At 44.7% G+C, this 18,176-nt stretch overlaps 1 protein-coding gene across 2 annotated transcripts in view; it reads left to right on the forward strand.

The window, feature by feature from the left end:
• Positions 1-18,176, forward strand: part of ppme1 (protein phosphatase methylesterase 1) — a 71,705-nt gene that overhangs the window by 46,322 nt on the left and 7,207 nt on the right. For both annotated transcript variants that reach the window (XM_070892423.1, XM_070892424.1), the window contains exons 8-9: positions 10,815-10,880; positions 13,153-13,297. In XM_070892423.1, coding sequence (XP_070748524.1) covers positions 10,815-10,880; positions 13,153-13,297 — 211 coding nt within the window. The remainder of the gene's footprint in view (positions 1-10,814; positions 10,881-13,152; positions 13,298-18,176) is intronic.

The raw sequence follows: 18,176 nt of genomic DNA on the forward strand, positions 1-18,176 counted from the left end.
TCCACCCCCCCCAGCCTCTCTCTCCACCCCCCCCAGCCTCTCTCTCCACCCCCCCCCAGCCTCTCTCTCCACTCCCCCCCAGCCTCTCTCTCCACCCCCCCCCAGCCTCTCTCTCCACCCCCCCCCAGCCTCTCTCTCCACCCCCCCCCCCAGCCTCTCTCTCCACCCCCCCCCCAGCCTCTCTCTCCACCCCCCCCCAGCCTCTCTCTCCACCCCCCCCCAGCCTCTCTCTCCACACCCCCCCAGCCTCTCTCTCCACCCCCCCCCCAGCCTCTCTCTCCACCCCCCCCCAGCCTCTCTCTCCACCCCCCCCAGCCTCTCTCTCCACCCCCCCCCAGCCTCTCTCTCCACACCCCCCCAGCCTCTCTCTCCACCCCCCCCCCAGCCTCTCTCTCCACACCCCCCCAGCCTCTCTCTCCACCCCCCCCAGCCTCTCTCTCCACCCCCCCCCAGCCTCTCTCTCCACCCCCCCCCAGCCTCTCTCTCCACCCCCCCCCAGCCTCTCTCTCCACCCCCCCCCAGCCTCTCTCTCCACCCCCCCCCAGCCTCTCTCTCCACCCCCCCCCAGCCTCTCTCTCCACCCCCCCCCAGCCTCTCTCTCCACCCCCCCCCAGCCTCTCTCTCCACCCCCCCCCCAGCCTCTCTCTCCACCCCCCCCCAGCCTCTCTCTCCACCCCCCCCCAGCCTCTCTCTCCACCCCCCCCAGCCTCTCTCTCCACCCCCCCCAGCCTCTCTCTCCACCCCCCCCAGCCTCTCTCTCCACCCCCCCCAGCCTCTCTCTCCACCCCCCCCCAGCCTCTCTCTCCACCCCCCCCCAGCCTCTCTCTCCACCCCCCCCCAGCCTCTCTCTCCACCCCCCCCAGCCTCTCTCTCCACCCCCCCCCCAGCCTCTCTCTCCACCCCCCCCCCAGCCTCTCTCTCCACCCCCCCCCAGCCTCTCTCTCCACCCCCCCCCAGCCTCTCTCTCCACACCCCCCCAGCCTCTCTCTCCACCCCCCCCCAGCCTCTCTCTCCACCCCCCCCCAGCCTCTCTCTCCACCCCCCCCAGCCTCTCTCTCCACCCCCCCCCAGCCTCTCTCTCCACACCCCCCCAGCCTCTCTCTCCACCCCCCCCCCAGCCTCTCTCTCCACACCCCCCCAGCCTCTCTCTCCACCCCCCCCAGCCTCTCTCTCCACCCCCCCCAGCCTCTCTCTCCACCCCCCCCAGCCTCTCTCTCCACCCCCCCCCAGCCTCTCTCTCCACCCCCCCCCAGCCTCTCTCTCCACCCCCCCCCAGCCTCTCTCTCCACCCCCCCCCAGCCTCTCTCTCCACCCCCCCCCAGCCTCTCTCCACCCCCCCCCCCCAGCCTCTCTCTCCACCCCCCCCCCCCAGCCCCTCTCTCTCCACCCCCGCCCTCTCGCTCTCGTCTTCCTGCCTCCACTCTCTCCTCCACCAGCTTCTCTCTCTCTCTCTCTCTCTTCCCCCCTGGGCCCAGGATTGCCGGTCTCAGCCCCCTGCCGGACCCAAGCCAGCCGGGGTGGAGGGGAAGAGGAAAGTGAGTCGGAGCCTCAAGTCCTGCTTCTCGGCACCATTTGGAGGGAATGATTCAGGCCGAGAGGGGTGGCGGGGTGGGGGGGCATGTCGCCTGTCGGTCAAAAAAGTGCAGTACGGGCAGGGGGGCGTCAGGGCTTGACAGACACTTGTCTGTCAAAAATAGTGCAGTATAAATAGTAGCATCAAAAATTTAATGTAATTGTCCAGGCAGACATGTCACTTCAGTGTTCAAATTGACATGGCTTAAAGTGGCTGTAAATGCACAAAATGATAATTGAGAACTTATACTGGAGACTACTGCAGCAAGATGGAACTTTATACGTTTGAATATATGAAAATGGTTTTTTTCTGTCCACACTGAGTTTGCTGCGATGTGGAACAGAATTGTTACAAGCATGAATTGTTACTCAAGGCTGGAGAAATACCTATAATTGTCATAAGAATATCAACTACCTTAACCATTCTGCAGAATATAAATCGGAACACAACAGTAATGATTACCTCGTACTGCCTACAGAAGGTCAACAAGAAAATTGCTTGTAAGGCTAGAGGAAATAATTGTTCAGAGAATCCAACTGAGATGTGATGACAGCACCACTTCCTCCTTGAGCCTGCTGTGAAAAATGGTGAGTGAGAATAAACTTCTGTATGGACCATCTGAACTTTGTGGAGGTGGGGGAGGAGAGCGTTGGTATCTCTTGACATTGTAAAGTAATGAAACCTTTCTGGTTTGAGGTAATGTGATTCTCTGACATAATTGAGATCGATATACTTGCATTCCTGGTTTGTGTAAACACTCAAAGAATGAAAACAAAATGTTCAATGGGTTAATGGTTGCCAAAAGATTGATGTTTTTTGGAGTGCAAATTATACATTTCACTATTGTGAGCCCAGTAGGATAGTATAAATCTGGAAAGGTAGGCAGCAGATATTCAGGACACTCAGTGAGGACAAATACTTTAACGTTAAAGAGGTACAGTATGAGATCGACGGATTGTGTAAGGCACACCATAGCAGCCCCTTAAAATGCGGAGGTGATGCGAAAACCCAGAGTGTTAATATGTTTGACTAACTCGAGCGCCACTCACCAAGAAATTTGTTTTTGGGAGGAAAAATATATTTTTTAATAATTCTGTCAACTATCATAAATTAATACTCAAGGTTTTAAAAAGTCCATAGTTGTATGCATGTTAGCAATATATGTACTAAATTCTTGGAACTCCTCAACCAGTAATGTCCATTAATTATCTGGCCTCATTTGTTGGTTCTCGGCATATAAACACTTTTTTTCTGTTTCCTGTAATAACAATGTTGTAGACAAATCAGAAGTCCATGAAGAGTTTGAAGTCTAATGATATGAATTCTCCCATCTTTACAGATAAATCCATCCCAAGCACCACTGAGTAAACACAGAATGTAATTCAATGATTTCATTGGATATTGAATATACCCCAAAATACAGAAGATAACTGACATCTTCCTTGAGGAGGAAGGAGTTGTGTGAACACCAACAGGATTTGGTATCCAGACAGGTGACAGTGCTGTTAAGAGACAAGAAGATATGTCGCCTGTATCTGGTTCCTTCACTCAGTCTTCTTTGTACTCCAATGCAGAACCCTCGGCGATATATCAACCTGACTGGGTACTGCCCTGCACCAGTTTGATGTCTACAGCATGCTGGCTTAGCCCAGGTACCAGCTGTATGAGGCAGTGAAAACTGTGCATGCTACTGTGTACAAAAACACTAAATGCACAATGACATGAGACCGTTCTATTTTTGTTGGGCTCAATTGGTGGAGCAGGTTGGTGCTCCAGTCACCCTACTCTGTACAATGATGAAAACCACCAGGTTGCCTCTACCCTGCTTTGGTATGTCACTCTTTGGTGCTGACTTGAGTCTTTTGAAGGCCAGTCTATGGCTGACTTCCTTTCTTTGGTCCTTGGGCTGATGTGCTCTCTGAAGCCAAGTATCACCTGTACACAAGAGTTCTCCGGTGGCTGCTTCCAAAGTTCATCTGCCAATCCTGAGATATATATGTGGAAAGTAAAATGGACATACTTTAATTACTACTGCATCTCCTGTGGCAATGCTTACTGAGAATTAAAATAAATTGAATATATAAATCTTGTCCCGAATTCATTTTAGTTATTCCTAGCAATATTGAGCTCCTCATCATTAGAGTCCCTGGTTTCTCAAGATTTCAGCTTTTCTGCATCGGCTTGGACTTAAATTGAGTCTCAGGCTTGTCCAGGTCTATATTGAGAACAATTTGACCAAGAAACTTATCATATTCTAGTTACCTTATAATAAAAAAACATCCTATTATCAGTAACCTTCCTCAGAGTCTGGGAAGGGACTACCATGGCTCTGGAATTCATTTTGAGCGAATTTGATTTTTTATTCCATGAATTGAATGGTTGTCTTTTTGCAATGCATTTGTTGAGATAAAGCAGAAAAAACATTGCATACAATAATAACAACTTGTATTTATATAGCACCTTTTAATGTAGTGAAACGTCCCAACATGCTTCACAGGAGTAGTATGCGATAAAAATTTGACACCGAGCCGCATAAGCAGAAATTAACGCAGGTGAAATGAAGTTTGTTTTTAAGGAGCGTCTTGAGGGAGGAAAGAGGGGTAGAGAGGCGGAGAAGTTTAGGCAGGGATTCCAGAGGTTGGGGGCCTAGACATGACCAAAATAGTTGAGCGATTATAATCAGGAATGGCAGAGTGCATTGGAATAACCAAGTCTAGAGGTAACAAAGGCATGGATGAGGACTTCAGCAGCGGATGAGCTGAGGTAAGGGCGGGGACGGGTGATGTTCGAGGTGGAAATAGGCAGTCTTAGTTATGCTACGGATATGTGGTCGAAAGCTCATTTCAGGGTCACATATGACACCAAGGTTGCCAACAGTCTGGTTCAGTTTCAGATACGAGTTGGGGAGAAGGATGGAGTCAGTGGCTAGAGAACGGAGTTTGTGGCAGGGACCGAAAACAATGGCTTTGGTCTTCCCAATATTCAATTGGAGAAAATTTCTGCTCATCCAGAACTGGATGTCGGACAAGCAGTCTGATAATTTAAAGACTGTGGACGGGTCGAGAGAGGTGGTAGTGAGGTAGAGCTCATGTGGAAACTGACGCTGTATTTCTGGATGATGTCTCCAAGGGGCAACATATAGATGAGAAATAGGAGGGGGCCAAGGATAAATCCTTGGGGAACACCAGAGGCAACGATGCAGGAGTGGGAAGAGAAGCCGTTGCAGGTGATTCTCTAACTACGTTAAGAATGGAACCAGGCAAGTGCAGTCCCACCCAGCTGGACGACATTAGAGAAGTGTTGGAGAAGGATAGAGTGGTCAACCGTGTCAAAGGCTGCAGATAAGTCAAGAAGGACGAGGAGGGATAGTTTACCTTTGTCACAGTCACAAAGGATGTCATTTGTGACTTTGAGAGCCGTTTTGGTACTGTGCCAGGCGGGGAAACCGGATTGGAGGGATTCAAACATGAAATTGCAGGAAAGATGGGCACGGATTTGGGAGGTGACAACACGTTCAAGGACGTGTAGTTTGCAAGGACAGAGGGATCAAGGGTTTTTTTGAGGAGAAGGGTGATGACGGCAGATTTGAGAGAGGGGGATAGTACCTGAGGAAAGTGAACCGTTAACAATGTCAGCTAACATGGGAGCCAGAAAAGGAAGTTGGGTGGTCAGCAGTTTGGTGGGAATAGGGTCAAGGGAGCAGGAAGTGGGTCTCATGGACAGATGAGCTCAAAGGTCATGAGGGGAAATCGGAGAGAAACTGGAGAAAGATGTCGTCGGGGCAGGGGGCTTCCTTAGAGGAAGTTTGGCCCGATGGGCTAGGGGAAGGAAGGGAAGAGGCAGAGGCAGCAGAACAGATTGTCTCAATCTTGGAGACAAAGAAGCCCATGAGCTCCTCACACTTACTGTCGGAGGTGAGGGTGGAGACTAGAGAGAGCGGTTTAAAAAGACGGTTAACAGTGGAGAATAGAAGCCGAGGTTTATCTTTACATTTCAGAATGGTTCTGGAATAGTGAGCGATTTTGGTAGATGAGAGCAGGACCCACTAGTGCTTTATGTGGCAGTGAATGGCTAAACCATACATAAGAAAGAAAATCTACAGAAACCAAGTGTTAGTATAGTTAGATCATTTAATTAAATAAATATATTTTTTAACATTGTAGTTGCATTTGCTCTATTTTTCTAAAGCAAAGGAAATAAGACGACTTCAAATTGGAGAAGAATAATATTTTTGAGGTTCACCTCTGTATATCAAGTTTAATCAAATGATGCATGATACAGTTACATATGTGGTTTTTGTTTATGCGCATCTGCAACTTTATGGGGAAAATACACGGGGAATTCTTTATTATGTACAGGAAAATATAATGGACCGAAAATTGAGGCCTTGCTGGGTGCGTACGAAGTGTGCACGAACCCGGTGAGGCCTCACAAAAGCTGATTCTCGGCGCGCAATGTGTGTGCGCTGAGGATCCACTTTTCCGATGTGCCAAGATTTCTCCATACAGATCCTACACGTTCCCGGGAGAAGGACATCCACGCGGGAGAGATTGGGCTATTTACCCAACTCCTGCCCAGCGAATGTCCTTCAAACTTTTATGCCTGGTAAAAGCAGGCGCATAGCTTACTTTTACCAGCGTAACACTTTTAAAATGTATAAAAATTAAATTTGAACACTTTTTTTTATATTAAAAATCCTGTCCATTAAGGTATGTTTATTTTTAACCCTATTAAAACACATTAGGAAAAAAGTATTTTGGGGATTTTTTTTTAAAGCATTTAATTACATTTAATTTTAAATATGTGAGGTGTTTTTATTTTTTAAATTTATTTATTGTGCTATGTTTTGGTGTTTTAGGGGTTTTTCTCATTGATAGTGATGAGAGCCTGTACAAACAGAGCTCCCATTTTTATCAATGAGAATACTGCATAGTGATTGATTGTCCAGGCCCACATGAATCCAGCATTGTACATGAAAGACATCTCCCCATGTACTGCACAGAGAATCTAGGCCCCTGGCCAAAATCCTACGTTCCTCCGGGACCACCAGGTACTTTCGTAGATTTCTTTTGGGCCGGAGGCGTTTGTACGAAGGAAGCCTCCGACCGCAATTTTCCCCCCATTGACCTAAATCTGTTAACTAACGCATTCCAAATAACACACACCGGCTGCATTATGACCCACTATTGAAAATGCAGTGTTACTTGAGGCTTGATTTCTGTTTTTAGTCCTGTGGAGGGATTTAACACCATGTTAAAACATATTTGACATGAACATTTCGTAAAGAAGTATTGATGCTACAGGTAGTACATAAGAACACAAGAAATAGGAGCTGGAGTAGGCCATTTGGCCCTTTGAGCCTGCTCCACCATTCAACAAAATCACAGCTGATCTACCTCAACACCTTCTCAAGTTTGCTGATGATACAAAGATGGGTGGGAAAGCAAATTGTGAGGAAGGATATAGACAGGCTGAGTGAGTGGGCAAAAATTTGCCACATGGAGTATAATATGGGAAAATGTGATGTTATCCACTTTGGCAGAAAAAATAGAAAAACAAATTATAATTTAAATGGAGAAAAATTGCAAAGTGCTGCAGTACAGAAGGACTTGGGGGTCCTTGTGCATGAAACACAAAAAGTTATCTTGCAGGTACAGCAAGTAATCAGGAAGGCAAATGGAATGTTGGACATTATTACAAGGGGGATAGAGTATAAAAGCAGAGAAGTCCTGCTACAACTGTACAGGGTATTGATGAGGCCACACCTAGAGAACTGCGTACAGTTTTGGTCTCCAATTTAAGGAAGGATATACTTGCATTGGAGGCTGTTCAGAGAAGGTTCATTAGGTTGATTCTGGAGATGTGGGGGTTGACTTGTGAAGGTAGGTTGGGCCTACACTCATTGGAGTTCAGAAAAATGAGGTGATCTTATTGAAACTTGTAAGATAATGAAGGGGCTCGACAAGGTGGATGCAGTGAGGATATTTCCACTCGTAGGGAAAGTAAAACTCGGGGACGTAGTCTTAGAATAAGGGGCCGCCCATTTAAAACTGAGATGAGGAATTTCTTCTCTGAGGATTATAAATCTATGAAATTCTCTGCCCCAGAGAGCTGTGGAAGCTGGGTCATTCAATATATTTAAGGTGGATATAGACAGATTTTTGAGCGATAAGAGAATAAAGGGTTGTGGGGAGCGGGCGGGGAAGTGAAGCTGAGTCAATGATCAGATCAGCCATGATCTTATTCAATGGCGGAGCAGGCTTGAGGGGCCAAATGGCCTACTCCTCTTATTTCTTATGTTCCCGCACTATCCCCATATCCCTTCATTCCCTTTGTTCCTAAAATTTTATCGACCTCTGTCTTGAATATACTCAATGACTGAGCATCCACAGCTCTCTGGGATAGAGAATTCCAAAGATTCACAACCCTTTGAGTGAAGAAATTTCTCTTCATCTCAGTCCAAAATGGCCGACCCTTTATTTTGAGATTGTGACCCTGTGTTCTAGATTCTCCAGCCAAGGGAAACATCATCTCAGCATTAACCTTGACGAGCTCCTTAAGAATTTTATATGTTTCAATTAGATCACTTCTCATTCTTCTTAACTCTAGGGAATATAAGCCTAGTCTACTCAATCTCTCCTCATAGGGCAATCCCCTCATCCCAGGAACCAGTCTAGTGAATCTTCGTTGCACTCCCTCTAAGGCAAGTATGTCTTTCCTTAGGTAAGGAGACCAGAACTGTAGACAGTTCTCAAGGTGTGGCCTCACCCAATGCCCTGTATAATCACCATAAAACTCCTTTACTCTTATACTGCAATCCCTTTGTAACAAAAGCCAACATACCATTTGCTTTCCTAATTGCTTGCTGTACCAGTATGTTAACTCTGTGATTCACGTACAAGGACACCCAGATCCCTCTGCATGCAAACATTTCCTAGTCTCTCGCCATTCAGAAAACATTTTTTTTTTTTTGTTTTTCCTACCAACTTGGATAACTTCACACTTCCCCACATTGTATTCCATTTGCCATGTTCTTGCCCACTCAGTCAACCGGTCTATATCTCTCTGCAGGCTCTTTGCGTCCTCCTCACAGCTTACTTTCCCACCTAACTTTGTATAATCAGCAAACTTGGCTAGAAGTCATTAATATAGATTATAAATGACTGAGGCTCAAGCACTGATCCTTCTTGTACCCCACTAGTTACAGTCTACCAACCTGAAAAATTCCTGTTTATTCCTACTCTCTGTTTTCGGTCCATTAATCAATCCTGAATCTATGCCAATATAGTGCCCCCAATCCCATGAGTCCTAAGTAGTAGTCAAAGACTCACTAGTTTTAGAAATGTGACTTGCAACCTGAATTGAACACCAAGTTGAATAATGACATCAGATGTACTAAATCTCACGTTTTGGGGCAAATTTCTCAGCAAAAATATCAAACCACTGATTTTCTGAACTTGTATAATCAAAAGATTACATATGTAACCAATATAAATGTACACTTGCAAGAGGAGTACATAAATACATTAAGGTTTATTGGCTGGCTTGTGGGGGGAAATGATAGAATAGAGTGTGTTAGAAACAGATTAGAAGTTAAAGTAATGAAAATTGAATGGTGAGAGATGAGAGAAAATGGGAAGATGCAAGATGTTTTACATTTTGTATTTGTATAAAAAATTGTTTTGAATGTTTATTTTGGTTGTATAAAACTTATGATCAGAATAAAGCTGCTGCTGATATTGGAGTATGGTCGTGTATTGGTTATGTTACTGGATTTAAAATCCAGAGAATATGAGCTCAAATGGCAGTATGAGAATTTTAATTCAGGTTTATTTTAAAATCTGTAAATAAAAAGTTGGTATCAGTAAAAGTGACCATGAAGCTGTCGGAGTGCCATAAAAACCCAGCTGGTTCAGTAATGTCCTTTAGGAAGGAAGCCTGCTGTCCTTATCCGGTCTGGCCTAAATATGACTCCAGTCTTAGTGGTTGACTTATAAATGCCGTTTGAAGTGGCCTACCACGCTATTCAGTTTAGGGCAACTAGGGATGGGCATCAAATTCTGGCCTTGTCAAGTGACACCCATACTGAATGCATATTTTTTTAAATAAATGTTTATTACTGTAATAGTTATTGTAGTAGCACTGAAATTTAAAAGAGCTTAAAATGTCTCAATCAGCTTATGGCCCTTCCCCACTTCCCACCCTCAAACTTCTCCCCTCCTCTGAAGATGGTAACTCATGCTTAACTCCATGGGGGAAGCACCTTGCCTTAGTGTTCAAATATGAAGCCAGACAATGAATATCGGGAGACAATTTGTGAAGTTGGTAGCTGAGACCAGTCCTCTTTTACAAAAGATCCCCAACGCATGCATGTTTTCCAACGCATGCATGTTTTCCAGCCCATAGTATAATCAGTAGTAGGATCTCTAGCTTCGGGGACAGTTAAGCCATGCCTGCTGCCCCAACTGAGATGAGTTGACTCAAAATAGGCTAAACTTCATTGATTTGTATGGGCCAGTACCACACTATGTAAGACAGTTTGTGCACTGGTCCATTTGGAGACCTCCAATGCTGGAAGACTAAGGATTAAAACTTCAGTTTGACTCAGTAGCACTTGCAGTGCAACTGACATTTCCATGTGATACTGATGGAATACTGCATTGGTGAGGTTCTGTACAATATTAAACCGAGATGTCATCTGCTTCTTCAAGTAGACTTAAAAGATTGCATAGTATTATTCGAAGAAGAGCAGGGGAACTCTCCCAGTGTCCTGGTCAATATTTATCCTTAAATTATTACCGCCAAAACTGGCCTTTTATTTCATTGTTGTTGTGGGACCTTGAGTGTTTGTCGACATAACAGTGACTAAACTTCAAAAGTAATTCATTGGCTGCGAAGCACTTTTGCACGTCCCAAGGATGTGAAAGACCGTACATAAATACAAATGATTTCTCCTTTTCTTTACTTGAGCTTACGTACATATACCAGAGTGTAGGTTTACTGAAAAATGGATCCCTCATGTGACTTCAGAATACATAATCCTCGCTCCTTCAGTTTAGGAGGTTTAATGGTTACAGTGTCACTTTAGGTTTATGTTTTGGTAAATTCCTATTTATCTCTGTTCATTTTATGTTACTTTGGGAATAATCAGAAGCGTTTGACTGAGCTTTGTGGCATTAAGCTGATGTATGTGATTAATTTTAATAGAAACTGTTGTATTCAAGTTTCCACTTTTTTGCAGTGTGAAAAGTGGTCAGATACGAAATTTGGAATCGGCAAGAGTATCCATGGTTGGTCAAATCAAACTGTAAGTTTCTTTTATGATTCCTTAACAACATCTCTGACTATCATACAGTTTTAGCAGAAAAGTACATTTGTTTTTTCATTAGCAAACTTTGATTCTGTGTAGTATATTGAGTCTCCTAAATTCCTATGTAGAATTCTATATTTAGTTTCTTCAGGTAATTGATGTTGCCATAACAACTTGCATTTATATCAAGTCTTTAATGTAGAAAAAAGTCTTTAGGCATTTCATAAAAACATAGAGAAAAAATAGATGCCAAGTCAAATGTGTTGGGCCTCGGCAGCTGAAGGCCATGGAAGGATTTAAACACGAATGAGAATTTTAACTTTGAGGCATTGAGGACCAAGAACCAATGTAGATCAGCAATGACAAGTGTGATGGACTATTGGGACTTGGTTTGGCATAGAATAAGGATGGCTGAGTCGGATGAGCTGAAGTTTACAGAAGGTGAAGGATGGAAGGCCAGGCAGGGGAACATTGGAATAGTCGGGTTTAGAGGTGCCACGGGCATGAATGAGGGTTCAAGTGTCAGATGGGCTGAAGTTGGAGTGGAGGCAGATGATGTTACCGAGGTAGAAGTAGGTAGTCTGGGCTCAGTAGCTGAAGACCAGGTCAAATAGAACGTCAAGGTTGCGAACAGCCTGGTTCAACTTGACAGTGTCCAGGGAGGGGGATGTAGTCTCTGGCGAGGGTACAAATTCTGTGATCGGGGTTGAAGACAATTGCTTCAATTGCCTTCCCAATGTTTAGCTGCAGCTCATCTACCGATGTAAAACAAATAGTCGGACAGCACGGAGGCAGTGGAGGGGTCGAGAGATGAGTTGGAGAGGTACAGCTGGATGTCATCAGCATACATATAGAAGCTGACCCCATGTCTGCGGATGATATTGCCAAGGAGGCATATAGATGAGGAAAAGGAGGGGGCCAAGGATGAATTCTTGGAGAACTCTGGAGATGAAGGTGCACGGTGGGTGAAGGAATATCTCCTAGATTTAGTACCATGTACCTTTATTTTCATCATGTCTCTTAAAATGGTACCTTATTAAACACCATCTAACAATTCATATATACAATGGGGCTGATTAACGCCCCAAATCAAGGCACTAATGGGGTAGTCAACATCAGGAAATCAAGCAACAACCAGTTCTGGCAGCTTTTGGACCCTGCTTTATCTTCTGATTGGTTGTGGGGTGTCTGAAGCTTCTGTCTGAAGGTTTGTAACTAGCCGCTACGAATTGTGTAGGAGTGATCTGGGCGGCTCTCCCACTAGATTTGTTTTCCTTCCTCTTGCACAGACCTGCTTTCCAATTCACTACAATAAAGTGGCTAAGATTATCTTGTGTGGGATCTGTGAACACAAAATCTTGCCCATCATTTTATTTGGTCCAGCGGAGTTCAGTTCTTCAGTTCTTCACACACAATTCAAGCAGCTCCTGAAAATGAATGAAACTGATGCTTGTTTTTTGAAACTTCCTCACTCTTACAAATTTTACACCTGCCCTAGATAGTCTGTCAAGTTTGGTATCACTGGTTGCTCCCATAAGTGGATTCCACATATTTTAAAGTTAGACATTTAGCTATTACTGTCTAATATCTAGTCAATAACATAATCTGAGGCCATAATCCTTGTGTTAAATGAACTGGATGTTATTATGTGTGCTTTTCTTCCCTTCTGAAAGGAGGACTGATGTGATAACGCCCTTGGGGGTGGGGGGGGGGAGGTGGAGACGGAGACAAGAATCTGGTTTGTTTTACAAATTACATATAATTGAAATGAGTAGTAAATCCTGAATTTTAACTTATTCCGTAACACATAGTACAATAAGACATTCCACGGTGACACTTTTGGTAGACTAGGGGACACTCTTCCAACTAGTACCTTTTTCTCCGTGACCGGTTGGTCCTATTAGGGATGAGCAATAAATGCTGGGGTTGCCAGCGATGCCCACATCCCAGGAACTAATTTAGTGGGACAGACAGTCGTTGAAGGAAAGGGTGGGTGAGGAGTCTGGTTTGCCGCCCGCTCCTTCCGCTGCCTGCACTTGCTTTCTGCATGCACTGGGATGTTAAACAAACTTCCATTGTCTCAAGCAATCTGGATAGATGCTTCATTTATATTCTAAATCCACACCTTCCCATTCTGCTCTTCTGCGACTTTAACCCATGGGAGCTAAATTTAGTTTACAAGTAGAATTTTAATAAAACCATAACAAGAGAAATAGTCAGAAATCGGTAAAAGTGATCGCCTCACCCATTCTGAATTGTTTCTTTGCAGATGTGAAGCTGATATCAACACTGCAGGGAGCTCTCAATCTGTTGTAGACACTGCTATTCGTGAAGAGGAAGAAGAAGAAGGAGTGACAACAAAAAAGACGAATGAACTCGAGTCAGAAAAAGAAATGAAAGAAGATAAACCAGAGGTAAGCAACCAGCTGTTTAATACAAGTGACAACATGTCACCATCCTAGACTGGGAGATGTGTAATGAGAAGGGACTAATTAGCAATCTTGTTGTGCAAGGCCCCTTGGGGAAGAGTGACCATAATATGGTAGAATTCTTTATTAAGATGGAGAGTGACACAGTTAATTCGGAAACTAGGATCCTGAACTTAAGGAAAGGTAACTTCGATGGTATGAGGCATGAACTGGCTAGAATAGACTGGCAAAGGATACTTAAAGGGTTGATGGTGGATAAGCAATGGCAAACATTTAAAGATCACATGGATGAACTTCAGCAATTGTACATCCCTGTCTGGAGTAAAAATAAAACGGGGAAGGTGGCTCAACTGTGGCTAACAAGGGAAATTAAGGATAGTGTTAAAGCCAAGGAAGAGGCATATAAATTGGCTAGAAAAAGCAACAAACCTGAGGACTGGGAGAAATTTAGAATTCAACAGAGGAGGACTAAGGGTTTAATTAAGAGGAGGAAACTAGAGTACGAGAGGAAGCTTGCAGGGAACATTAAAAACTGACAGCAAAAGCTTCTATAAATATGTGAAGAGAAAAAGATTAGTGAAGACAAATGTAGGTCCCTTGCAGTCGGATTCAGGTGAATTTATAATGGGGAACAAAGAAATGGCAGACCAATTGAACAAATACTTTGGTTCTGTCTTCATGAAGGAAGACACAAATAACCTTCCGAATGTACGAGGGAACAGTGGGTCCAGTGAGAAGGAGGAACTGAAGGATATCCTTATTAGGCAGGAAATTGTGTTAAGGAAATTGATGGGTTTGAAGGCCGATAAATCCCCGGGGCCTGATAGTCGAAATCCCAGAGTACTTAAGGAAGTGGCCCTAGAAATAGTGAATGCATTGGTGATCATTTTCCAGCAGTCTATCGACTCTGGATCAGTTTCTATGGACTGGAGGGTAGCTAATGTAACATCACTTTTTAAAAATGGAGGGAGAGAGAAAACGGGTAATTGTAGACCGGTTAGCCTGACATCAGTAGTGGGGAAAATGTTGGAATCAGTCATTAAGGATGAAATAGCAGCGCATTTGGAAAGCAGTGACAGGATCGGTCCAAGTCAGCATGGATTTATGAAAGGGAAATCATGCTTGACGAATCTTCTGGAATTTTTTGAGGATGTAACTAGCAGAGTGGACAAGGGAGAACCAGTGGATGTAGTGTATTTGGACTTTCAAAAGGCTTTTGACAAGGTCCCACACAAGAGATTGGTGTGCAAAATTAAAGCACATGGTATTGGGGGTAATGTACTGACGTGGATAGTGAACTGGTTGGCAGACAGGAAGCAGAGAGTCGGGATAAACGAGTCTTTTTCAGAATGACAGGCAGTGACTAGTGGAGTGCCGCAGGGCTCAGTGCTGGGACCCCAGCTCTTTACAATATACATTAGCGATTTGGATGAAAGAATTGAGTGTAATATCTCCAAGTTTGTAGATGACACTAAACTGAGTGGCGTTGTGGGCTGTGAGGGGGACGCTAAGAGGCTGCAGGGTGACTTGGACAGGTTAGGTGAGTGGGCAAATGCATGGCAGATGCAGTATAATATGGATAAATGTGAGGTTATCCATTTTGTTGGCAAAAACACGAAGGCAGAATATTATCTGAATGGTGGCAGATTAGGAAAAGGGGAGGTGCAACGAGACCTGGGTGTCATGGTTCATCAGTCATTGAAGGTTGGCATGCAGGTACAGCAGGCGGTGAAGAAGATAAATGGTTTATTGGCCTTCATAGCTAGAGGATTTGAGTATAGGAGCAGGAGAGGTCTTACTGCAGTTGTACAGGACCTTAGTGAGGCCTCACCTGGAATATTGTGTTCAGTTTTGGTCTCCTAATCTGAGGAAGGATGTTCTTGCTATTGAGGGAGTGCAGCAAAGGTTCACCAGACTAATTCCAGGGATGGATGGACTGTCATATGAGGAGAGACTGGATCAACTGGGCCTTTATTCACTAGAGTTTAGAAGGATGAGAGGGGATCTCATAGAAACGTATAAGATTCTGATGGGACTGGACAGGTTAGATGCGGGAAGAATGTTCCCGATGTTGGGGAAGTCCAGAACCAGGGGACATAGTCTTAGGATAAGGGGTAGGCCATTTAGGACTGAGATGAGGAGAAACTTCTTCACTCAGAGAGTTGTTAACCTGTGGAATACCCTGCCGCAGAGAGTTGTTGATGCCAGTTCATTGGATATATTCAAGAGGGTGTTAGATATGGCCCTTACGGCTAAGGGGATCAAGGGGTATGGAGAGAAAGCAGGAATGAATACTGAGGGAATGATCAGCCATGATCTTATTGAATGGCGGTGCAGACTCGATGGGCCGAATGGCCTACTCCTGCACCTATTTTCTATGTTTCTATGTTTGCATTCACTTGTTTTTATTCTTGTTTTCCTGAAAATGTATTTTGCTATCTTTGGGCATAAAGATATTCCTGTTCTTAAAGTTGCATGAGCCTATATTTTGTTCTTGAAATTAAAAGTGCTCAGCAAAGTAATCAACTCTTAAAAATCACATTTAAAATTCAGTTTGTTTTCAAAATGCTAAAAAGAAGCGCTTGCTAAATTTAATTGAAAGTAGTAACAATTTTTATTGTTGGGCTGTTTTTCTGGCCCTGTTGGTATATACACTGCATCATGTGATATTTAGCTTTAGTGACATACACCAGAAGGTTCAAGTTCGATTCCTGGTCTCAGTCTATTGATTGAATGTGGGGACCAAATGTAATGTATCCAAGTTTGCTGATGATACAAAGCTAGGTGGGAATGTAAGTTGTGAGGAGGATGCAAAGAGACTTCAAGGGGATATAGACAGGCTAAGTGAATGGGAAAGAACATGGCAAATGGAATATAATGTGGAGAAATGTGAAGTTTCACTTGGGAGGAAAAATAGAAGAGCAGAGTATTTTTTAAATGTTGAGAGATTGGGAAATGTTGGTTTTCAGAGGGACCTGGCTGTCCTTGTACATGAATCACTGAAAGTTAACATGCAGGTACAGCAAGCAATTAAGAAAGCAAATGGTATGTTGGCCTTTATTGCAAGAGGATTTGAGTATAAGAGTAAAGACGTTTTACTGCAATTATATAGGGCTCTGGTGAGACCACACCTGGAGTATTGTGTACCTTTTTGGTCTCTTTACCGTAGGCAGAATATACTTGCCATTGAGGGAGTGCAACAAAGGTTCACAGACTGATTCCTGGGATGGGGGGATTGTCCTATGAGGAGGGATTGAGTAAACTAGGCCTATAGAGTTTAGAAGAATGAGAGGTGATCTCTTTGAAACATACAAAACTCTTAAAGGGCTTGACACGGTAGATGCAGGGAGGATGTTTCCCCTGGCTGAGGAGTTTAGAACCAGGTGTCACAGTCTCAGAATAAGGGATTGGCCATTTAGGACTGAGATGAGGAGAAACTTCTTCACTCAGAGGGTGGTGGATCTTTGAAATTCTCTACCCCAGAGGGCTGTGGAGGTTCAGTCTTTGAGTATATTCAAGACAGGGATCGATAGATTTTTGGATATTAAGGGAATCAAGGGATAATGGGGATAGTGTAGGAAAGTGGAGTTGAGGTAGAAGATTAGCCATGATATCATTGAATGGCAGAGCAGGCTCGAGAAACCAAATGGCCTCCTCCTGCTCCAAATTCTTATGTTTATGTTAACACAATTTATTTCTCTCTCAAATTATTTAACTGCTTAAGCCTACAGTCTGAGCCTAAATTCCAGAAGATTAGAGCCATAGGCACTCCTGTATGTATTTTGTTCCTCCCTCATCTTTCTCCCAATCCCTTCCATTCAACCCTCCTGATTTTCTGAAGGCATTAACTGCTTATTGGGTACACTCCATCATCATCATCATCATCATAGGCAGTCCCTCGAAGCGAGGATGACTTGCTTGCACGCCAAAAAGGGATGAGTTCACAGGTGTTTCAATGAAGGACCTAATATTCCGGATCCCAAACTACATCTTGAAGGGTGGAAGATGACTGTGCGTGAATTTTTTTAACGTGTGGTGGCCGTTGCACACCAGCCACCACACGGACTTGACAGAGCTAGGTCATGGTCCAGTGGCAAGGATTACCCAAGACGACTGGAGACCAGCTCTGCTGCACGGACCTAGTGCGCACACATATCGTAGTGTGGGCTGGCCCGTGCTGCCCCTGGGCCCTCGCCTCTACTGGGCCCCAAACTCACGCCTTTCCTAGGCCTCGGTCACTTCCCTCTACAAACTCTTGCCGCTCCTTCGCCCCTCCTGCTGTGCCTGCCCGCACTGCAATCAGCGACCTGGCTTCGCAGCCGTCTCCCTCCTGCAGCAGCACGCGCTGCTCCCTGCAGTGGTATGCCACCGCACGCTGCTCCCTCCAATGGCCCTGGGCTGCTGATGGTCTTGCAGGCTGGGACCGCGCCGATTTCCGGGCCGGGCCGCCACACGCTGCGCCCTCCAATGGCCCTGGCCTGCTGATGGTCTTGTGATAGTTATGCCACAAGTGAAAGTTTGGCATGACAACCTTTGTACAAGAGCATTACCAACATCACTACAGCATGGTGGTGTAGTGGTTATGGTATTGTATTGTATCATCAAAGTGGCTACCAGGTCTCCTAAATGAAAGCACCTACCAAATAACTTTTTACTAGCTTCAGTGCTCCTTTTTGGGATTATAAATTTATATAGCACAGAAGGAGGCCATTCGGCTCATCAATCCTGTGGCAGCTCTTTGAAAGAGCTATCCAATTAGTCCTACTCTCCTGCTCTTTCCCCATAGCCCTTCAAATTCTTCCTTTGGTGGACCATGTTAACCAATAGCATCGTGACATGCAACATCTGTCAATTGCAAACATAA

The sequence above is a fragment of the Pristiophorus japonicus genome, chromosome 10 (assembly GCF_044704955.1).
Source record: "Pristiophorus japonicus isolate sPriJap1 chromosome 10, sPriJap1.hap1, whole genome shotgun sequence".
Lineage (NCBI taxonomy): Eukaryota > Metazoa > Chordata > Chondrichthyes > Pristiophoridae > Pristiophorus > Pristiophorus japonicus.